General features: G+C 42.4%; 1 protein-coding gene across 1 annotated transcript in view; it reads right to left on the bottom strand.

Annotated features, from left to right (window-relative positions):
• Positions 1-25,126, bottom strand: part of LOC126229550 (insulin-like growth factor-binding protein complex acid labile subunit) — a 140,383-nt gene that overhangs the window by 13,037 nt on the left and 102,220 nt on the right. The window contains exon 4 of the mRNA XM_049942314.1: positions 20,812-21,238. Within this exon, the coding sequence (XP_049798271.1) occupies positions 20,812-21,238 (427 nt within the window). The remainder of the gene's footprint in view (positions 1-20,811; positions 21,239-25,126) is intronic.

The raw sequence follows: 25,126 nt of genomic DNA on the forward strand, positions 1-25,126 counted from the left end.
AATTAAATCTTAATTTGTTATCATCGGTATAGCTTCCTTCTCGACACATCCCAACAGTTTTCTCTCTGTCCTACCGCGAATCTGTAATTTCTCTCACACCGCAAATTATCTATGTGCTAAGCTTACCCCAATGCTTCTCACTTATAGTATAATAAAATAATGGAATAGATGGTAATAAAATGTTGAAATGCGTGGCTTTTTAAAATGTATTGAATTAATGAGATTAATTTTTCGGCATGAACGACAAGCACAATAAGCTGAGCTATGCCCGGAAATAAGTTCGTATTAGTTTCTTTCTCCGCTGTAGATTTGTGCTTACCATTCTTTATAATGCTACGTTTGGTCGCCGTGTTCATCTTTGAAGTCTTGACCGTGTTCCCATTGAGCTTATCGGATCTTCGTAATTTTCCAAAGTACACAGGTGAGCTTCAGTTCTTGTCATTATCGTACTATTTGAAATAACAACTCACACGACCTTTCTGTTAATAAAACAATACTGTATTTTTCTAAACGGTGCACATATGAAATACATGCTCCCCACTTATTCATAGCGACCCCAAACTGGCGGTCTACCATTACTCTCTTAAAATGGCGTGCTTCTCACTCGTTCACTAGCTGAGCGCGAATCTTTCCTTCCTCCTACTGGTACAAGAAAATCTCCTCTCTTTTTGAACAACTGAAAGTCAAAAATACATGACGGTAGGCATAGGCTCTATGATGGGTTACCGCTTCATCTTCTCTCTTTGCCTTTAAAGAAGACGAAAACATAAAGGAAATGCAAAAGGTTTATCACACACTCATTCTCTGAACAATCAACGTCTTGTCCCACTTTGATTCCTTCTGTCCGTTGCCCCACGTTTTCCTTAGATGTCATTACTCACATTCCACACAAATATGATGAATAAATAGCTCTTAATACGATGTTATTAATACTGACATTTCTTAATTTCCATATTATACATTACTCTACTAATGCTCATTATTCTTATTATAGTATTATTTTATATATTACTCCTGTACTATACAAACTCTAATGTTGACTCACCACATACGTCAGCTTAGATGTAAGAAAGGGCCCGAAGGCTCTCAACTTGCCAGGTAAAAAATAAATCCAATTGCAAATGCTTAGATTTGAAGCGTAGTAAGGTTGAATACATTCACTTCCTATAACCCCACTCCTCAATATTTCATTTCTAAATATAAGGTAAGTTCTAACGTTGCGGTTGGTAATGGAAGCAAGACTAAAGAAAAATCAAGACTCGTTCGTAGGATTTGTCGACCTGGAAAAAGCGTTCGACAGTTAAAATGGTGCAAGAAAAATATGGGTAAGCTATAGGGGGAGATATGTAATATACAATTTGTACAAGAGACAAGAGGGAATAGTAAGAGTAATAGTGAAAAGGATGTAAGACAGGGATGTAGCCTTTCGCCCCTACTGTTCAATCTGTACATCGAAGAAGTAATGATGGAAATAAAAGAAAGGTTCAGGAGTGGGATTAAAATTCAGGGTCAAATGATATCAATGATACGATTCGCTGATGGATTTGCTACCCTGAGTCAAAGTGAAGAAGAATTACATAATCTGCTGAATGGAATGAACAGTCTAATGAGTACAGAATATGGACTGAGAGTAAATCAAAGAAAGACGAGAGTAATGAGAAGTAGCAGAAATGAGAAGAGCGAGAAACTTAACGCCACAATGGATGATCACGAAGTAGATGAAGTTAAGGAATTCTGCTACCTAGGCAGCAAAATAACTCATGACAGACGGAGCAAGGATAATATAAAAAGAAGACTAGCATTGGCAAAAAGGGCGTTCCTAGCCAGGAGAAGTCTACTAGTATCAAACGTAGGCCTTAATTTGAGGAATAAATATTTGAGGATGTACGTTTGGAGCACAGCATTGTATGATAGTGAAACATGGACTGTGAGAAAATGAGAAAACCGGAACGGAAGAGAATCGAAACATTTGTGATGTGGTGCTACAGACAAATGTTGAAATGAGCTGGACTGATAATGTAAGGAATGAGTGGGTTCTCGGCAGAATAGGTGTGGAAAGAAATATATGGAAAACATTGATAAAAAGAAGGGCCAGGATGAGATATCGGCGAATGACTTCCATGGTACTGTAGGGAGATGTAGAAGATAAAAACTGTAGAGGAAGACATAGATTGAAATATATACAACAATTAATTGAGGACGTAGGTTGCAATTGGTACGATGAGATACATGTTCAAATGTGTGTGAAATCTTATGGGACTTAACTGCTAAGGTCATCAGTCCCTAAGCTTACACACTACTTAATCTAAATTATCCTAAGGACAAACACACACACTAATGCCCGAGGGAGGACTCGAACCTCCGCCGGGACCAGCCGCACAGTCCATGACTGCAGCACCTTAGACCGAATCCCGCGTGGCGTACGATGAGATAAAAAGGTTGGGACAGGAGAGCAATTTGTGGTGGGCCGCATCAAATCAGACAAAAGAGTAAAAAAAAAAAATCTCCGTCCGAAGGGGCCATAAAGGCTCAACAGTACCAACCGACCGCCGTGTCATCCTCAATCCACAGGCGTCACTGGATGCCTATATGGATGAGCATGTGGTCAGCAGACCGCTCTCCCGGCCGTATGTCAGTTTATGAGACCAGACCCGCTACTTCTCCATCAAGTAGCTCCTCAGTTTGCCTCACAAGGGCTGAGTGCAACCCGCTTGCCAACAGCGCTCGGCAGACCGGATGGTCACCCAGCCAAGTGCTAGCCCAGCCCGACAGCGCTTAATTTCGGTGTATAACATCCACGATATATATATATATATATATATATATATATATATATATATATTATTACGAGTGGAATATGAACGTGTGGATAATATTCATTCAATTATGTAATTATTTCTTTTATTTTGTACCCTTTTGTCTTCTTCTTCTGCAAGACGCGAATCGATTTGAGGTCTGTTAAATGAAAAATATTTAATGTAAAATTATTGTACTTTTATGTTAATTTGCTGATAAAAACAAATAGAGCCAAATACGTTAAAACTATTTATGATTAATTATTGAAAATTCACTTCCTGTTTTAATTATAATTTTGTATTATTTGTTTTATCATAGCTGCAAGAAGCGCAGCCATTGTTAGTTGCGATTATATAGCAACTTCGTCTGTACTTCTAGTTGAAAATAGCATGGGTTTGTGTTAAACTAATTTGAAAAACAATTTAATCATTTTTCTTATTGGTAGCATCAATTTAAATGATTTAAATGATTTATTGGGAAAAGGAAAATCTTATTTAAAAAAGAAATCCTCTATCTTTTGTTGGCCGCCATATTAACTTTTATCACAGCGGCAAATTTAAATTACTTCAAACTGCAAACTTTCAATATTCCGATGTGTAAGAAATAAATGTGCACCGGTGGTACTGAACTCCATTTATAAAAGAAAAAGTAATCGAATCAGACTGCATTTTCTAAGAACAGTGCTGATGGTATTTATTGTTGAACAAGATTTCATTGCTGATGTATGTGGCCAAAATTAAACTACGCACGAATCACGGAGAAAAATATTTCTGGTAGCACACGTCAGTGTTGTGTGCGGGTGGTATTCTGTGGTTCCTTTTCTTGATCAATTTGCTAAGAATAGTTAAATCTATCAAAGACAAAAAAAAATTATAAAAGCTCTGATGTATGATCTGTAATTTTAGTGATATGAACACAGCTTACAGTAAATATTATTACACTACGTCAGGTGGAATTCTTGTGGAATTTGAGTGAAATAATTATCCGGGAGAAGATGTAGTTTTAATAATGCATTATATATGTGTATAATATTGTCAGTATCATTTACAAAATCAAATCAATGCAACTGCTAAAAAAAAAAAAAAAAAAAAAAAAACAGAGTGAATTCAAACCGCAGAATACCATAGAGTATCGTATCATCCATATTCATTGCAGTTGGCAATGTTGATGATACACAAAAATCGCCACAGGTGATCTGACTGGAACCGGTGGTGTTGCCACTGCGGCAAGCCCGTTGGCAAGACAGAGGACTGATGATTAAAAACAAATCCATATACTACGACTGCGTAAACGTAAACACCACTCAGGTACACTACTGGCCATTAAAATTGCTACACCACGAAGACGACGTACTACAGACGCGAAATTTTACCGACAGGAAGAATATGCTGTGATATGCAAATGATTAGCTTTTCAGAGCATTCACACAAGGTTGGCGCCCATGGCGACACCTACAACGTGCTGACATGAGGAAAGTTTCCAACCGATTTCTCATACACAAACAGCAATTGACCGGCGTTGCCTGGTGAAACGTTGTTGTGGTGCCTCGTGTAAGGAGGAGAGATGCGACCATCACGTTTCCAACTTTGATAAAGGTCGGATTTTAGCCTACCGCGATTGCGGTTTATCGTATCGCGACATTGCTTCTCGCGTTGGTCGAGATCCAATGACTGTTAGCAGAATATGGAATCGGTGGGTTCAGGAGGGTAATACCGAACGCCGTGCTGGATCCCAACGGCCTCGTACCACTAGCACTCGAGATGACAGGCATCTTGTCCGCATGGCTGTAACGGATCGTGCAGCCACGTCTCGATCCCTGAGTCAACAGATGGGGACGTTTGCAAGACCACAACCATCTGCACGAACAGTTCGACGACGTTTGCAGCAGCATGGACTATCAGCTCGGAGACCATGGCTGCTGTTACCCTTGACGCTGCACCACAGACAGGAGCGCCTGCGATGGTGTACTCAACGACGATCCTGGGTGCACGAATGGCAAAACGTCATATTTTCGGATGAATACAAGTTCTGTTTACAGCATCTTGATGGTCGCATCCGTGTTTGGCGACATCGCGGTGAACGCACATTGGAAGCGTGTATTCGTCATCGCCATACTGGCATATCACCTGGCGTGATGGTATGGGGTACCATTGGTTACACGTCTCGGTCACCTCTTGTTCGCATTGACGGCACTTTGAACAGTGGGCGATACATTTTAGATGTGTTACGACCCGTGGCTCTAACCTTCATTCGATGCCTTCGAAACCCTACATTTCAGCAGGATAATGCACGATCGCATGTTGCAGGTCCTGTACGGGCCTTTCTGGATAAAGAAAATGTTCGACTGCTGCCCTGGCCAGCACATTCTCCAGATTTCTCACCAATTGAAAACGTCTGGTCAATGGTGGCCGAGCAACTGACTCGTCACATTACGCCAGTCACTACTATTGATGAACTGTGGTATCGTGTTGAAGCTGCATGGGCAGCTGTACCTGTACACACCATCCAAGCTCTGTTTGATTCAATGCCCAGGCGTATCAAGGCTGTTATTACGGCCAGAGGTGGTTGTTCTGGGTACTGATTTCTCAGGATCGATGCACCCAAATTGCGTGAAAATGTAATCAGATGTCAGTTCTAGTGTAATATATTTGTCCAATGAATACCCGTTTATCATCTGCATTTCTTCTTGGTGTAGCAATTTTAATGGCCAGTAGTGTATAAGCCCTTAAGCCTGTTCCGACTGGCTTCCTCCTGCCTCCAAGGCAGTACGAGGAGGGATCTAAGATCATGGGACATGTGTGATCAGCATATCGCTAGTCCCTCTAACAATTAGTGCCAGTAAATGAATCCTGATGACCGCACTGCTTTATTGAATCAGCTCCTCATATTGGCTCAAGAGGCTGAGTGGACCCCTCACCAGACCTCATTACCTCAGCCAAAAATCTGTGGAGGTGCCGAGAGTCGAACCGGGCCCTTCTGCATCAAATGCAGCGATGCTAATCACTTTCCTTTTTTCTTTTCTATCTGTTTCTTCGTCGTTGCTCTTCTGCAATTCTGTGCATATATCGTATGACATCTCACAGTTTCCAACGATGAGAACCTTACTCAGCTTTATTACAAACGATCGACAGCCCCTTGCCCTAAAACGTTGAACACCCGTATCAGCAACCATTCAATCACAGAGGCAGTTTGTCATGACTAATTAAAACTCTAAATTCTAGTCCGCACTGTATTTCACTAAAACTCATTACTCAGTACATAATTTACAGTCTGCTGATAACAACAGTGTAAATAGTTATGTAGAGATAATTTATTTAGAAAAATATTTAAAATTTAAGGTTTACTAAAACAAGGCGCACTTCAAAATTCGACCAAGTTAATAATTATTTCTTTAGTGTTAACATACTTTACTGAAAGGTCCTCATTCCCCTCTGTCAAACGAACATTTTATTTTGTCTGAAAACGTGACATTTCTAAAGTTATTGTCATTCAAAATTATCGTATTCTAGAATGTTGGAATATAAAAAATCCTATGTTATAGTTCTGTATCCCCAATTTTTCTGTTAGCAAAATATTAAGTTTTACTAATATAATATCTTAATTAAAGAAATAATCAAATCCGAAATTTTAACTTCCTAGAAAATTTATAGAGGGCTTTTGTAAATCCAAGTGCGTAGTGCCAAAACTCTGCCTAATAAAACAGAATCATAGTTTTTACCAGTTTAATAGGCTACATCTCCTATTTGAGCAGAATTATTCCACTGCCTAATCTGTATACGCATTACCATTTTTCAATGTTTTATTTTAATTTTAAATATTTAATTAGTGTGTATTTTAACATTTTGTAATATCAGTCCCACGTGCGTCTTTAAATAGTAACGATAATTACGCGCAAAGCCACAGTCAGCGGAAGGAGACTGTTAAACCAATATGTATTCAGTATTCAAAATGTACAGTTACAAGTCTGCCGTAAGCTAGCATCTAAAAATAGCAGTCACTACATTAGTTAGTTTGAGTACTTAAATTATGTTGCATCGAGTTATGACACTGCATATTTGCTTATTACTCAGTCAACTCTGTGATTATGAAAGATCACTTGCGAACTTTTGATAGACTACTCATTGCATACGTACCTTACCGATCTGTGTTGTGAAGTCTATTTATCACAGGCAAACTGATTATTGTGTGTGTGTGTGTGTGTGTGTGTGTGTGTGTGTGTGTGTGTGTGTGTTGCACCAGGAAATGGGAAGGAGATGAATAGTAAACACGACAGTGCTGTGTTAAATTATTTGATAACTTTTTAAAGCATTTAAAAATCATCAGCAAATTAGCGGCAGAAGAAGATCTACTGAACAGATCAATTAGTAAAAAACTGCATTGGTGATTATTTCCCAGAGTATTTCGAGAAGTAAACTGACAACTCCAAAACCGCAGGTAATGGCAGAGTAGGTTGCAAGCTCCCGTGTCCATGCGCAGGTTACAGGGAACTGATTTCGCTTCCCTTTGAAACGTGTATTTTTTTCTAGAAGCCACAGCTATACTTGCAGCTTTGCATCACTTGCAGAAGCTCAGAGTATTTTTTTATTATTATTTTAACGTACTGTAGAACCTTGTTCCACGATATGCAGGCAGCAACCTTCTGAAGATAACTATTCCACTTGTAATGGAGGTGGCGCAGTGGTTAGCACACTGGCCTTGCATTCGAGCCGAAGAGGGTTCAAATCCCCGTTCGATCATCCAGATTGCCCTGTAAAATCCTAGAAAATTCGTGAAACACTGAGAGATGGCTGTATGGCCTTCAGGTCAAAACGAAATGATATTGCAACACATATGAGGTATCTTACCCAGGTCGAGAAAGTTGGTACATTTTTTGACTTTTCCAGGGCGTTTTATTGTATAGATCATGTTACTCTCTTAGAGAAACTCAAGTTTTATGGAACTGATGGCTTTATGCAGAACTGATTCGCATGATACATAACAAACAGAATATAAAAAGCTATGCTGAATAAGTCAGACAATGTCAGAGATGTAGAACATTTTAGTGACTAGGGAAAAAAAAAATCACAAAGGGACCTCCACAGGGTTCAATTTTGGGTCCACTCTTATTCGTTACATATGTGAATTACTTTACACTTAGCTACAAGAAAAAATGGTGCATTTTGTAGACGATACTAGTGTTATATTGTTGGTAAACGATATTTTCCAAAGAAGTATTAAGAGGTTCTCTGGAAAATGGACTCTTCCTAAATTTTGAAAAAAATCACGCTATATTTAGTTCTGAACAACACATAGAGCCATACCAATAATTGAAGTAGCACATGAGTAGGAGTCAGTAAATAGGATAGAATACCCCAAATTTTCGGGTGTACACATTGATGAAAACTTGAACTGAGCTTCTCAAACAATTAAGTTCATCTGTTTTTGCTCTTCATATAATTGCTAATCTTGGAAAGAAATGTACCAGCGTCCTGACATTTTTGCCTGTTTCCACTTAACAACGTCTTACAGAATAATTTACTGGGGCACCTCATCACTTAGAAAGAAAGTGTCGATTTCATGAAAACGGGCGATAAGAATAATATATGTTCGCCCATGTACCTCATCTAGGTTCCGCTTCAAGGAGCTAGGCATTTTAACAGCGCCGCCGCAATACATATATTTGCAAATGAAATTCGTCATAAATTATCCATCACAATTTGAGTAAAACAGTGATGTACATACATCCAAAACTAGAGGGAAAAATGATCTTTATTACCCATTGTTGAAGCTGTCAGTGGCTCAGAAAGGAGTTCAATACGCAACAAGAAATATTTTTGATCATTTGCCCAAAAACGTAAAATATCTGACCAGATAGCGAAGTAAGTTTTAAATCTAATTTAAAATCATTTCTCCTGGATGCCAAAAGAAAATTAGGGAATACTGAAGAACGGGATACAACCCATCGGCTTTGACCAACGACGTCAGAATTTGCCAGAGATCATTTGTTACACAGATTAAACAGCAAAGACGAGTGTCCGTAAACAAAGGAATGCAGGAGAGGAAACAGATGGTAGAGAGACATCACGGCCAGTAATATTTCGACCATAAAGTTAAGAACATTGCTTGTTAAAGTACTAGTACTTCTGTAAAGAATAAAGGGAAAAAATGGATAGAAGTAGCGGTAGCATACAATACATCACTTGACGTATATATGAGTTGTATCTCGAACCTCAGTCGAGCTGTGTAGGTTAGCTGCAGTAGGATACAAATTTAACGGACGTCGATTTCTTCGTTTTCGTTAGCATTAGTATTCTATTGTTCAGTTGAACTATATAGGTCAACTGAAGTACGGGACACAAATTTTACACGTGTTGTTTCTTTCGCCTGCGCTACCTCTAATAGTCTGTTCTTACATAGATAGTATTACCACCGAAGGCGGAAAGATCTACATACATACTGCAGTTGACCTATATAGGTCAACTGAAGAATAGGATAATACTGCTAAGGAAAACGAGGAAATGGACGTACGTTACATTAGCAACCTGTACCTCTCTTCAACTACGCGAAGGTGGAAGAAGACGACACACACAAAATTTGTATCCCGTACTTCATTGGACCTATATACACTCCTGGAAATGGAAAAAAGAACACATTGACACCGGTGCGTCAGACCCACCATACTTGCTCCGGACACTGCGAGAGGGCTGTACAAGCAATGATCACACGCACGGCACAGCGGACACACCAGGAACCGCGGTGTTGGCCGTCGAATGGCGCTAGCTGCGCAGCATTTGTGCACCGCCGCCGTCAGTGTCAGCCAGTTTGCCGTGGCATACGGAGCTCCATCGCAGTCTTTAACACTGGTAGCATGCCGCGACAGCGTGGACGTGAACCGTATGTGCAGTTGACGGACTTTGAGCGAGGGCGTATAGTGGGCATGCGGGAGGCCGGGTGGACGTACCGCCGAATTGCTCAACACGTGGGGCGTGAGGTCTCCACAGTACATCGATGTTGTCGCCAGTGGTCGGCGGAAGGTGCACGTGCCCGTCGACCTGGGACCGGACCGCAGCGACGCACGGATGCACGCCAAGACCGTAGGATCCTACGCAGTGCCGTAGGGGACCGCACCGCCACTTCCCAGCAAATTAGGGACACTGTTGCTCCTGGGGTATCGGCGAGGACCATTCGCAACCGTCTCCATGAAGCTGGGCTACGGTCCCGCACACCGTTAGGCCGTCTTCCGCTCACGCCCCAACATCGTGCAGCCCGCCTCCAGTGGTGTCGCGACAGGCGTGAATGGAGGGACGAATGGAGACGTGTCGTCTTCAGCGATGAGAGTCGCTTCTGCCTTGGTGCCAATGATGGTCGTATGCATGTTTGGCGCCGTGCAGGTGAGCGCCCCAATCAGGACTGCATACGACCGAGGCACACAGGGCCAACACCCGGCATCATGGTGTGGGGAGCGATCTCCTACACTGGCCGTACACCACTGGTGATCGTCGAGGGGACACTGAATAGTGCACGGTACATCCAAACCGTCATCGAACCCATCGTTCTACCATTCCTAGACCGGCAAGGGAACTTGCTGTTCCAACAGGACAATGCACGTCCGCATGTATCCCGTGCCACCCAACATGCTCTAGAAGGTGTAAGTCAACTACCCTGGCCAGCAAGATCTCCGGATCTGTCCCCCATTGAGCATGTTTGGGACTGGATGAAGCGTCGTCTCACGCGGTCTGCACGTCCAGCACGAACGCTGGTCCAACTGAGGCGCCAGGTGGAAATGGCATGGCAAGCCGTTCCACAGGACTACATCCAGCATCTCTACGATCGTCTCAATGGGAGAATAGCAGCCTGCATTGCTGCGAAAGGTGGATATACACTGTACTAGTGCCGACATTGTGCATGCTCTGTTGCCTGTGTCTATGTGCCTGTGGTTCTGTCAGTGTGATCATGTGATGTATCTGACCCCAGGAATGTGTCAATAAAGTTTCCCCTTCCTGGGACAATGAATTCACGGTGTTCTTATTTCAATTTCCAGGAGTGTAGGTCAACTGAAGTATGGGATACAATTTTATTTTTTTGCCTTCGATACTAATAGTATCGACTGAAAGTTATCATAGTCTTGCTAGCGACGACAAGAAAACCAACAGCAGTGAAATTTGTATCCGATTCTTTAGTTGAGCTATAGAGATCAATTGAAGAATAGAATACTAGTACTACTCAATGGGAAATAACAACATTTATAACATGCGTATTCTGTACTTAAACTGACCTATGTACGTGAGCTGAAGAACAGGATACTAGTGCTATCGAAGGCGAAAAATAGCGCCATATGTAAGATTTGTATCCTGCTCTTCAGTTGACCTATGTAGATAAATCACATCAATGTTACAAATATCGCTTTTTTTGTCTAGCTACTACCAGTCTCCAGCACTTCAGTTGAACTGTATACGTCAACTGAAGTACAGGATACAAATTTTACGTGTGTCGTCTTTTCGCCTTTAGTAGTGCTAGTACAGACTCGAAAAACTCGTAGTGATACTAGTTCTGGGGAAGGGAAAAAGAGCAAAAGTTGTAAAAGTTGTATTACGTACTGCACCTGACGAACGCAAACCATTGTAACACAAGAATAAAATACATCAAAATAGACCAATTCAGTTCAACAAAAGAGTAAAAAAATAAACTTATCACACGCAAACTCCCTCGCAAAAAGCCGAAGCTCGCCTAAAAAGACATCAACAAAAATCACATACCCACATACACAAGAAACACAACATTACGAAAAAGCACATACACACACACACACACACACACACACATTCACATCAACGAAATGAAGTAAAAAAAAATCCACAGAAGAAGATTAACGCTTAACATAAGAAAATGAAGAATGACGGATAAACCACACAAAATCCAAATCAATATTTTAACCGTCTAGACCAACCCCACCCTTCTCCTTAATTATGTTACCCTCCACCCCCCCCCCCCGCCCCCATCCCAATCTGAAATTAACTAACAAATTTTGGACGATACATTTGCCCAACACGTTTAAGGAAACATTTAAACGGGCAATATGTATCGGGTACACTACGCCTCCATGAATATTCATCTAAGTGACTCTGTAGTGTAGAAATCCGTCGTTTCCCCCTCCCTACAACAAATTTTATGACTGACCAAGAACCTTCTATGCTATTGGTACAAGCCTCAGTTGATGGAGATCTGAATTCAATATTATGATTAATAACAAGATGCTGAAAACCCCTATTCTCCAAATCACTATATGAAGGAAAACCATCGGAAATAACTACGGAACCCTCTGCAACATGATCTTCAATTAATTTCACCAAAACTTCCTTCGTTCAGTTAGGAAATACTTTAAAAACTACATCGTCACATTCTGGACCTGAAATTACAGCCCCCCAAACCCATAAACCTACTGCAGGTTTGTCCCTGTGTACTTCCTTTTGCCAATATGAGACTCATCGATTTCGACTATAACATCCCCTCCCCCCCCCCCCCGGTCCCCTATACTTTATATATTCCACACAAACTTCCCTACAAAAATAATACCAGTCTACAACGGTACGCTCACTCACACGACATTCATGCACACACAGACACACAGGACACCTCAAACACCAACAGTATGTAATTTTTATGACATCCCTCAAAGCGAGCTTAGAGTTCTCGAACCATGTTCCTCGTCTCATTGAGGCACCATAACCGATACTTGCTAAACCTCCATACGAATAAGTCGTGAGTACGACGAGCACACATACTTATCAGGCACATATGTTCGCCGCACTCACGACATCAAACGTAAGCGGCAACAAGACCAGACATTTGTGAAAATCGAATGGTTGCCATCATGTCTACGCTAGTAGCCTCCTTTAAGTCATCCATATTCATTGTGACAGATAAATCCATACCTACAAACGAAAATTAAAAATTAAAAATTCTTCTAAAATAAAATAAAAACTGTTCGTCCAAATTATCTCGAACTCACTAAGAATGAAATTAAGTGCCGAATGAATTGCAAACAAGCAATTATTTAAAACAATGCACACGAAAAAAAAATTACACGGTGTCTAACGCTGTCTTTTAAAACCACATTCATTTTTTTTCAATGTACAATGATTACACTTATCCACAGCAGACAACCCATTTATTATCTATGGCTCGAAACTAAACACATAGTATCTATGAGTAAGCTGTGACATCATTGGTCAAAGCAGACGGGTTGTATCCCGTGCTTAAGTAGACCCCACGGGATGGGTTATATCCCGTGCTTCAGTAGACCCTACTGAATCACAGGATACAACCCGTCGGCTTTGACCAATGACGTCATACGTTACTCAAAGATATTATGTGTTTGCCTATCGAAGCCATGGGCTCCAAACGACGGATATCGAACGTGCGATTCTAACTCGATCACGCGACTACTGTGGGGGGAGGGGGGGGGGAGGGGGCGTTATGAGCATGTCTATAGTGGTCACTACAGGAACGACAAAAGAATAGCGTTACTAACATATCTGTAATTACAAAGGAAACAACTTACCTCACTCGTCGCTGACGTCGTCGTCATGAGAAAGTCCATTTGATATGTATGCTACGGGAAGCATTCCCTCTTTCCCGTAACCTGTGTATACTCTGCCAATGTAACGCAAAAATATAGGTAGAGTGTCACATGCGTCAACTTTTCCTTGCAACCGCAAGTTATGGAAATACAGATACTGAAAAAAAGTAGAGTTCGTCTTTTTCTCCCGGACGCTCTACTCTTTCAGTGGAAGATTTCACTGATTTCCACAGCCTCTCGATGTTCTGCACGTGCACACTGGGATCCTCGGAAGACACGAACTCTACAGAGAGGTTGACGAACTCGTGATTGAATCCTTCTGCTTTCAGTGTCTTGTAGGACAGAGAGCCGTCTGTAATCACTTTGCTACCGGGCAGTACAATGTGCTTTATCAAACCGATTAATGTTACCTTGTCTCTGGAGAACACTCTTACCACAAAGCACTTTCTGGACTCTCTTTCTATGTAAATATGCAGACTTTCGTGGCCGTTGTCACTGAAGTTAAAATCTTCTGGGTTATTAGGCCGCGTAATGTTTCTTCTAAAATGTTCGACGTTTCGACCCCTCTGCTGGGATCTTCCTCAGGATCTTTTGGTCTCCACTACTGCTAGAACACTCTTTCTATACCACCTAATACCCAAATATGTTTGATTTCACACATAAGTGCAGTTTCCTTCTTGCTATATGCGATTCGTCGACTTCAACAACTTTATTTGGTCCACCGATCGGTACACTGTCGTTCGTCACTATTACATAACACATTTCTCTGCGAAACCCGAAGTAGTCGTACACGGTATTGGTACATAAGTCAGTTTCCGATGCTGTTGCTTGCAGGGTGTAGTCCCTAATCCAGCAAGATACAAGAATTATGCTGGTCTGGATCGATAATTTGGAATAGTTGTTCGTTTAACACAGTTTCCGCAATGAAATTGTAAAGGTATTTCACTATCAGAACTCTTCTTACGAACTTTTACAGACTTCGCCCCACCGCAGTCTACGCATTCCCTCCTTCCGTCATTCAGTATTAGTCCGTATTTCCGATAATAATTCTAACAATTTTCTACATTTCATAAGTATGGAATTAGATTCTTCCACGTGAGGCAATCGGCCGAAGAAACGTCTACAGTATTAGACATGGTAAGTCCCAAGAATGACTGCCAATCGAAGTTGCGGTGTCCAAACGATACATATCGAACGTGAGATCGTAAATCGATCATGCGACTCTGGTGGCTGGCATTGTTGTCAATTATTTGTGATCGTCATTTGCATCTGTTTTCCGTCGTTCCCTTAGTTGCTCTAAATTACACAATTCCGCGAATTATTTGTGAGTTGCTAGGGAATCCTAGACGATTTATGTCGTTAGTAAGTGGGATGTCTGGTGTTCTTGACGTTTCTTCGGCGGATTCTCTCACATGGAAAAATCTAATTCCATGCGTATCCAGCGTAGAAAATTGTTCGACTTTTTGTAGCAAAAATATGGAGTACCACAGAACGAGGAAAGAAGGGACAGTGTAGACTGTGGTGGAGCGAAGTGTGTAAAACTTCGTAAGAACAGTTTCGATGCTGAAATACCGTTACAACTTCATTGTGGACAGTGCGGGAAGCGAACGAGTATCAAGAAGAATACATGGTTCGACTCATCCAAATTATCCATCCAACCACCGTAAGGGACTTTCACATGACGACAACACCGATGACAAATAAGGTAAGTCGTCTCCTTTGGAATTACAAGTATTTTTGTAACGCTCTTCTTTTATCGTTGCTGTAGTGACCACCGTGAACATACTCATAACGCCCGTCAGCAGAATCGCATGATCGATTTACAATCACACTTTCGATATGTGTTGTTTGGACCCCGCGACTTCGATAGGCAATCATTCTTGTAAATTACCTTAGACATCCCACTCAATACCGACATAAATCGTTTGGGTTTCCCTGGTAACTCACAAATAATTTATCATGACGCCCGCCACCACTGTCGCGTGATCGATTTAGAACCGTATGTTAGATATCTATCGTCGCACGTTCGATATCTATCTTTTGGAGCCCGCGGCTTCGATACGCAAACATTCTTGGAGATCACCAAAAATAACATAAGTGTATGTGATCTGAGGCTTTTCCGGCGAATGTGCTGTATCCAAGGTTTCGACGAAAAAGTTGATGAACAGAACTTGCCAACGGAACTCAAACACCTGGAGACCGTGGTCCGCAAGAATGGGTATGGCAACCGTCAAATCCAAAGAGCCTTCCGACAACAGAAGTGCAGCAAGAACTTAGATGAAGAACAACCCGAAGAAGAGAAGCAAGCTCTGGCCTTTCTGCCGTTCGCTGGCAACGTGTAGTCAAAAATAGGGAGACTGTTAAGGCGACACAAGATTGACACAGTCTTCCGACCACCAGCAGATTCGTGACCTACTAGGAATGGCAATAGATGACGTAGGCCTTAAGAAAGCGGGCGTATACAAAATCCCGTGCGGCTGCGGCAAATCCTACATCGGCCAAACAGTTCGCACGGTCGAGGACCGATGCAAAGAACACGAACATCACACCCGCTTACGCCAACCCAGTCATTCGGCCCTAGCAGAACACTGCATTGAAACCGGACACACAGCGATATTCGAAGAGACAAAAATCCTGACGGCTACAAGTGCCTACTGGGACAGTATCTACAAGGAGGCCACAGAAATTCGGGTAACAGATAACCTCATCAACAGGAACACCGTGTTTCAACTTAGCAAGGCCTGGAAACCATTATTAAACACCATCAAAGGGCAACGGCGCGAGAGGACGCGAGATCCTTCCGCCAAGGCGGACGGAGATGAACAGCGCCTACCACCGGGCGTGGCTGCAGCTACCCCCACCCCTCCCACCACGCGGCGCCCCGCCGGCCGCCCGCACTGGGATACGACTCGGGACCCCGCGGACATAAATACCACGGACACAGCGCAGACAGATCATCCCCCTGGTGCACACTGCACAGTACGCGGACGACACAGTCTTCTACACGAGAAATGCGAACAAGGACCTGGTCATTCGTAGGCTACAAAGGGTTTTAGACGACACAGAAACCTGGGCCCGTCGGTGGCGCATCACCACCAACTCTGAAAAGACGCAGGCTATGCTGATTACCCGCAGGCTCGGAAGGCGCGAACCTCCTCAACGTCCCCCCTCCCCCCCTTTCACCTTCACCTAAACGGAACCCAACTCCACTGGCGCAGAACCGCCAAGTATCTTGGCGTAATCTGGACTCTCGTCTTACGTGGAAACCGCACATAGACGAGGTCCACAGGAAGGTCTGCGCCAGAATGTCCATCCTATACCCAATCCTGAACTCACCCAGCTCCCTTCTCTGCCCAGTAGGAGTAAATGTGTACTAGGTCCTGATCCGGCCAGTAATGGAATATGCGTGCCCTGTCTGGGGATACGCGGCAAAGCAGCACCTGGACAAACTCCAGAGGCTGCAGAACCGCGCCCTCAGGAGGGCATTGCTTGTACCTCTTGGATTGCACGCCGCAGCTGAAATTCCACTCCTGAGAGAGCGTTTCCAAGATCTGGCAAGGGCCTTCTATGAGGGCTCTTCCAAATCAGGGAACGCCCTCATCCACTCGCTAGGTCGGTATGATATGTCCCGCGACAAGCAAAAGCGCCCCATGACGATCTTCGACTATTAAGTCGAAGAGAAGAGCCAAATATCCAAACCCTAATCCTGCTCCTTCCCATATAACACGAAACATCTCGCCAAGCTCAGGCAAATACCAGACACAAACAGAACAGTCATCACATTTCACAGACACCAAAAAACTGAAGATATAATCACACACACACACGTACACAGGGGAGTAAAAGCCGAAAGGCTACAAACTCCCCCTCACACTTCCCCAAAGAGGGGAAAGTAATAGATGAGAGCAGCAGGCAGATCATTCCATCAGCACCACCTGATAATGGCGGAACGGTTATTCACCGAAATATCGTCGAACTTCGACGATCGGATCCGGCTGGACAGCCGAGAACCTTGGATACAAAATAAGTGTAGCTGCATACGTAGGGCTAAACATCATAATGTATTGATTAATGTCAACACTAATCCTGTAAACTGACTCGTTTCATATCGTTTCGATAAAAGAATGGTTCAAATGATCTCTGGAAGATGTAACTAACAAAGTAACACGTTCTCTATTCTGCACTGCTCGAGTTCCCCCGCTGCCGTCGGTGTGCGGACATTGGCCACGCCGGACATTTGCCACTCTTTTACCTGCTCCTAAGCGTTGGGTCCCTTGTCTCCCCCTCCTCCTCCTCCTCCCCATCGCTTACTGAGCCTTTCCGGTAGTTTACTTAACGTAGAACCAGAATCTCTCTAGATTTTCCGCCACATGTCTAGAGAGAGTTTCCTTGTGGAAACTATTAAATGCATCTCGCATTGAAATCCACTCTAAATGTCGAGCTTCAGTAAAAATTCGCCAATCTTGGAGATTTTGCGTTCGTCTGAATTATACTTCCCTTTTTCGGTTCTCCTGCAGCAGCTTTCTGTCGTGTTTTGTGTACCATGGGGGATCAGTTCTGTCTCTTGTTAATTTATTTGGTATGAATCTCTCGAGTGCTGTTGATACTATTTCTTTGAACTTCAGCCACATATGGTCTTCACTTACATAGTTTAGAAGGGTTGGAGACTGTCTCTTAGAAAGATGTCAACCGAATTTTTAGTTGCTTTTATAAATAGATATATTTCGCGTTTAGTTTTGGTGAATTTCTTTGATACGGAATTGAGCCTCACTGCGACTGTGTGTTCACTATCCCTGGATCCGTGGTGATGCTCAGAATTATCTGTGGCTAAGAGGTCAAGTGTGTTTTCGTAACTACTTACAATTTGAATGGCCTCGTGAACTAATTTTTCAAAAGAATTTTATAAAAAGCGTTTAGAAGAATTACGGAAGTTGTTTTCTATCTACAATATGGTCTGAAAATGTATTTTTGTCAACATACGGAAGGTAGATTGAAGTCACTGCCAACTATAATTGTATGAATAGGGTACCTATTTGTGATGAGACTCAAGTTTTCTTTGAACTGTTCAGCAACTATTTCATCTGAGACAGGGGGTCGGTAAAAGGAGCCAGTTATTAATTTCTTCCGGTTGTCGAATATAGCCTCTGCCCATACTAAGTCACAGGAACTATCTGCTTCAATGTCGCTTGTGAGCTGGAACACACATTACATTATTTTTCCTTAAATTGTGCATCTTGTTTCTGATGTAATGCAGATCATTACAATTACTGCTTTTTCCTCCAAAACCTAGGATGCTTTCTCTGTGACCCTGTAAATACCAGAGCTAAACAATGTAGAACAAGAACGTACGTTACAAGCATAGCATTCTGTATTATTCATTTCCTTATTTCTAACATTTTAAAATTGTACGTCGACTTTAGATGACATGTCATAGATGTTCTTATCTCTATTTAGTGAACGTATTTTCAGTCATGTTTTGAATATTGTCCTGCTACACTTTATTAACTAATGTTTCGCCGCAAGGGATATCGCATTTTAGAGAGTAAATTAATATGGAGTACGTCGTTCTTCTTTTCAAACATTTGCATACCCATTTCTTCTTTCCTTGTTGTCTTTTGGGCATGCAATTGTAGTAATTAAAGTAGGCACAAATGCAGTGATCAAAAAGAAGTGATCAGCGTACATTCGCATTCTCTTTACATCGTTCCTTTCTTGTTGCTCCCATGGCGATGGACTGTTTCTATCGCAATCAGTAAACGTGAAAGGAAGCTACCGTACAGACAGAGGAATCTATATCTAGAGTGGCAGGAGTCGATTCCGATCCCAATTTTTAAGAAAGGTGACAAAATGGATTGTAGTAATTATAGAGGGATATCGATATTACCAGTATGTTCCAAAATTTTCTCGAATATTCTGCTAAGCAGGCTTACACCATACGCAGTTGAAATTGTGGGGGATTACCAAGTCGGATTTCGGAGGAACAGATCAACTATAGACCAAATATTCACCCTGCGTCAAATTTTGGAAAAGAAATGGGAATACAATAAGCCAGTTCATAGTCTTTTCATAGATTTTACAAAAGCATATGATTCAGTATTGCAATCAAAATAGTACAGAATTCTTTTGGAACTTGGAATACCAAAGAAGTATGTCAGACTTACAGAAGTGAGTTTGAAAAACACAAAAGGTAGAGTACGCGTGGGGAAATTGGAGTCAGAAGAATTTGTAATAAAGAACGGACTTAAGCAGGGAGATGCCCTGTCTCCGCTACTGTTTAATTTAGTCCTAGAATATATTGTACGAATGGCAGCAGATAATTCAGAGGGTGTGGAGTTAAATAGAAATATTAAGATATTAGGGTATGCAGATGATCTAAACATCATTAGCAATAAGAAAGAATCTGTAACAGCAAATGCGAATGCGTTAATCAAGGCTAGTGAAGATGTATGTCTAAGGATAAGTGAAGACAAAACTAAATACCTGGTTACTACTAGAATGCCAACAGCAGTAGATCAGGAAATGTTAAGAGTTGGAGACATGCAGTTTGAAAAAGTGAACACATTTAAGTATCTAGGCGTGGACATCACTTCGAGAAATGAGATTGAATCCGAACTGAAGAAGAGATTTCGGGCGGGAAATGCGTGCTACTTCTCACTGAATAGATTACTTTCATCACGGATATTGTCTAGGAATTTAAAGATTAGAATATACAAAACTATTATTCTACCAGTTATGCTGTATGAGTGTGAGACTTGGTCTCTCACTGTGCATAATGAAAAACCGTTTCCAGTATTTGAAAACAAAATTTTGAGGAAAATTTTCGGAGCAAAAAGGGATGACATTAGCGGAGAGTGGCGAAAACTGCATAACGAAGAGGTTCACGAACTCTATTCAAGCCCTAACATAATCAGTCATGTTAAATCACGTAGGCTGCGATGGGCGGGCACGTAGCTCGAATGGATGAGGGCAGGGCAGCGCGCAGAGTACTGGTAGGGCACTTAGAGCGAAAACGTCCTGTGGGGAGACCGAGGCGTAGATGGGAGGACAACGTGAAGGCTGATTCGAGGAGCCTAGGTATTGAAGGGGAATCGAAGGAAATAGCCCAAGACGGGGACAGATGGCGAAAATACGTTGCTGCGGTAATGGACTCTCGAGTCCGGTGTGACCAGTGAGCATACTTGGAAGAACTAATTACACACTGACATAATCGTCGGTATTGTTTTCGTTTCCCAAAAGTTATAAATAATTTGATTTCGGAAAAGAAGCTCTGTATTTGAACAAGATGTCGAAGAAGAAGGTCCCTTACGTACTGGTTGTACCGAGTAAGATGTGGAGACGGCGGTTTGAAAGCGGACGGAAGAAGTACGAGGAAGGGCGTCCCTTGCCTGAGGGATCGCTACCTGGTGAAGGGGCAAGTGTGCCAAATGTCCGGCATTCGTTGCCGTTAGCCGGCCTACCTCGGCGAGCCGGTGGCAGCGGCTGAAGGCGGCGTCCGGCAGCGCGGTGAGCAGGTTGTCCTGCAGGTGCAGCTCGTACAGGTCGGGCAGGGTGGCGAAGGCGTCGTCCTCGAGGCTGGCCAGCCCGCAGGCGGGCGCGCCCAGCACGCTGAGCGCGGGGAGTCCCCGGAAGGTGTCGGCCCCCAGCGCGGGCATGCGCGCGCCGCCCACCTCCAGCCGCGTCAGCGCCGCCGCCCGCAGCAGCACACTCTCCGCCCCCACCTCCAGCCCGTTGCCGCTCAGGTCCAGCTCGAGCAGCTGGCCGTTGCTCGAGAAAGTACTCGCGTCCAGCGTCGAGATGGCGTTGTTGTCGAGAGCGGCCCTCTCCAACTGGGACAGGTTGGAGAACGCTCGTGAGTCGATCCACCTCAGCGGCGTCTTGCTTATCCTGAAACCAAAAAAAGTACGAAGTTTCAAAAGCTGCGACATTGTCGCCAGAAAACAGTGACCCGTATTTGTAATAAGTTTCCTTTAATTTACGTCTATGGTCACAAACTTTTTGTTAACAGATTACCGGTTTCGATCTTTAATGACCATCATCAATTGAAGGAAATGGGACCTGGATAAACTGACTAAACCAGAGGTTGTACAGAGTTTCAGGGAGAGCATAAGGGAACAATTGACAGGAATGGGGGAAAGAAATACAGTAGTAGTTTTGAGCGATGAAGTAGTGAAGGCAGCAGAGGATCGAGTAGGTAAAAAGACGAGGGCTAGTAGAACTCCTTGGGTAACAGAAGAAATATTGAATTTAATTGATGAAAGGAGAAAATATAAAAACGCAGTAAATAAAGCAGGCAAAAAGGAATACAAAAGTCTCAAAAATGAGATCGATAGCAAGTGCAAAACGGCTAAGAAGGGATGGCTAGAGGACAAATGTAAGGATGTAGAGGCTTGTCACACTAGGGGTAAGATATATACTGCCTACAGGACAATTAAAGAGACCTTTGGAGAAAAGGGAACCACTTGTATGAATATCAAGAGTTCAGATGGAAACCCAGTTCTAAGCAAAGAAGAGAAAACACAAAGGTGGAAGGAGTATATAGAGGGTCTATACAAGGGAGATGTACTTGAGGACAATATTATGGAAATGGAAGAGGATGTAGGTGAAGATGAAATGGGAGATATGATTCTGCGTGAAGAGTTTGACAGAGCACTGAAAGACCTGAGTCGAAACAAGGCCCCGGGAGTAGACAACATTCCCTTAGAAATACTGATAGCCTTGGTGGAGACAGTCCTGACGAAACTCTACCATCTAGTGAGTAAGATGTATGAGACAGGCGAAATACCCTCAGACTTCAAGAAGAATATAATAATTCCAATCCCAAGGAAAGCAGGTGTTGACAGATGTGAAAATTACCGAACTATCAGTTTTATAAACCACAGCTGCAAAATAGTAACGCGAATTCTTTACAGACGGAAAAACGTGTAGAAGCCGACCTCGGGGAAGATCAGTTTGGGGTCCGTAGAAATGTTGGAACACGTGAGGCAATACTGACCCTACAACTTATCTTAGAAAATAGATTAAGGAAAGGCAAACCTACGTTTCTAGCATTTTTAGACTTAGAGAAAGCTTTTGACAACGTTGACTGGAATACGCTCTTTCAAATTCTGAAGGTGGCAGGGGTAAAATACAGGGAGCGAAAGACTATTTACAATTTGTACAGAAACCAGATGGCAGTTATAAGAGTCGAGGGACATGAAAGGGAAGCAGTGGTTGGGAAGGGAGTGAGACAGGGTTGTAGCCTATCCCCGATGTTATTCAATCTTTATATTGAGCAAGCAGTGAAGGAAACAAAAGAAAATTTCGGAGTAGGAATTAAAATCAATGGAGAAGAAATAAAAATTTGAGGTTCGCCGATGACATTGTAATTCTGTCAGAGACAGCAAAGGACTTGGAAGAGCAGTTGAACGGAATGGATAGTGTGTTGAAAGGAGGATATAAGATGAACATCAACAAAAGCAAAACGAAGATACTGGAATGGAGTCGCAATAAGTCGGGTGATGCTGAGGGAATTAGATTAGGAAATGAGACACTTAAAGTAGCAAAGGAGTTTTGCTATTTGGGGAGCAAAATAACTGATGATGGTCGAAGTAGAGAGGATATAAAACGTAGACTGGCAATGGCAAGAAAAGTCTTTCTGGAGAAGAGAAATTTTTTAACATCGAGTATTGATTTAAGTGTCAGGAAGTCGTTTCTGAAAGTATTTGTATGGAGTGTAACCATCTATTGAAGTGAAACATGGACGATAAATAGTTTAGACAAGAAGAGAATAGAAGCTTTATAAATGTGGTGCTACAGAAGAATGCTGAAGATTAGATGGGTAGACAACATAACTAATGAGGAGATATTGAATGGAATTGGGGAGATGAGGAGCATGTGGCACAACTTGACTAGAAGAAGGGATTGGTTGGTAGGACATGTTCTGAGGCATCAAGGGATCACCAATTTAGTATTGGAGGGCAGCATGGAGGGTAAAAATCGCAGAGGGAGACCAAGAGATGAATACACTAAGCAGATTCAGAAGGATGTAGGTTGCAGTAGGTACTGGGAGATGAAGAAGCTTGCACAGGATAGAGTAGCATGGAGAGCTGCATCAAACCAGTCTCAGGACTGAAGACCACAACAACAATAACAACAGATCTGCAGCAAAAATGAGAAAAACATAAATACACTCGCAAACTGTCTACAGCTTAAGAACAATACATAGACCATAATGAAAAGTAGTTCTGACAAAGTTTACATTTGTGCGCTTTAAATATGAAGAGGCATACCTGTTTCACTAAAACAAAGTCCTAATGTACTGCAGCCATAGTGGCATCGTCAAATGTTAAATGCGGAATCAGCAGAAGGATCGTCAAATCCATATAAATAACATCACGTGCATGAGCCATGTTGTCAGTAGTACTACTGTTTAAAACAAGCTGCCGTACAGTTTCCACAAGATGTTTGTGTTGTAAGTTCACCAGATGTCGCTAATGACGGCATACACTAGTTTTCAATAATTAATTGAAACAGCGAAAATAAAGTGGGATGTAATAATTGAAGTCTGTAATAAGGTTATAACGTATAAAAGGCATTATAGTAATAAAAGTCAATAAAAATAATAATATAGACTGGGACACTCAGATGTTTAGGACGGGTGGTAGAGACAGAGTGCATCGAGAGACATTATACTGAGTGCACTATCCGAAAATTACCTCGAGCAATTAAAGAGAGAACCGACTCGTGGAGATAACATCTTGGACCTAATGATAACACACCCGAACTTTTCGACTCTGTAAGCGCAGAACAGGGAATCAGTGATCATAAGGCCGTTGCAGCATCCCTGAATATGGAAGTAAATAGGAATATAAAAAAAGGGAGGAAGGTTTATCTGTTTAGCAAGAGTAATAGGCGGCAGATTTCAGACTACCTAACAGATCAAAACAAAAATTTCTGTTCCGACACTGACAATATTGAGTGTTTATGGAAATAAGTCAAGGCAATCGTAAAATGCGTTTCAGATAGGTATGTGCCGAGTAAAACTGTGAGGGACGGGAAAAACTCACCGTGGTTCAACAACAAAGTTAGGAAACGACTGCGAAAGCAAAGAGAGCTTCACTGCAAATTTAAACGCAGCCAAAACTTCTCAGACAAACGGAAGCTAAACAATGTCAAAGCTAGCGTAAGGAGGGCTTTGCGGGAAGCGTTCAGTGAATTCGAAAGTAAAATTCTGTGTACCGACTTGACAGACAATCCTAGGAAGTTCTGGTCTTACGTTAAATCAGTAAGTGGATCGAAACAGCATATCCAGACACTCTGGGATGCTGATGGCATTGAAACAGAGGATGACACGCGTAAAGCTGAAATACTAAACACCTTTTTCCAAAGCTGTTTCACGGAGGAAGACCGCACTGCAGTTCCTTCTCTAAATCCTCGCACGAACGAAAAAATGGCTGACATCGAAATAAGTGTTCAAGGAATAGAAAAGCAACTGAAATTACTCAACAGAGGAAAGTCCACTGGACCTGACGGGATACCAATTCGATTCTACACAGAGTGCGCGAAAGAACTTGCCCCCCTTCTAACAGCCGTGTACCGCAAGTCTCTAGAGGAACGGAAGGTTCCTAATGATTGGAAAAGAACACAGGTAGTCCCAGTTTTCAAGAAGGCTCGTCGAACAGATGCGCAAAACTATAGTCCTATATCTCAGACCTCGATCTGTTGTAGAATTTTAGAACATGTTTTTTTCTCGCGTATCATGTCATTTCTGGAAACCCAGAATCTACTATGTAG

This window comes from Schistocerca nitens, unplaced genomic scaffold (assembly GCF_023898315.1).
Source record: "Schistocerca nitens isolate TAMUIC-IGC-003100 unplaced genomic scaffold, iqSchNite1.1 HiC_scaffold_375, whole genome shotgun sequence".
Taxonomy (NCBI): Eukaryota; Metazoa; Arthropoda; class Insecta; order Orthoptera; family Acrididae; genus Schistocerca; species Schistocerca nitens.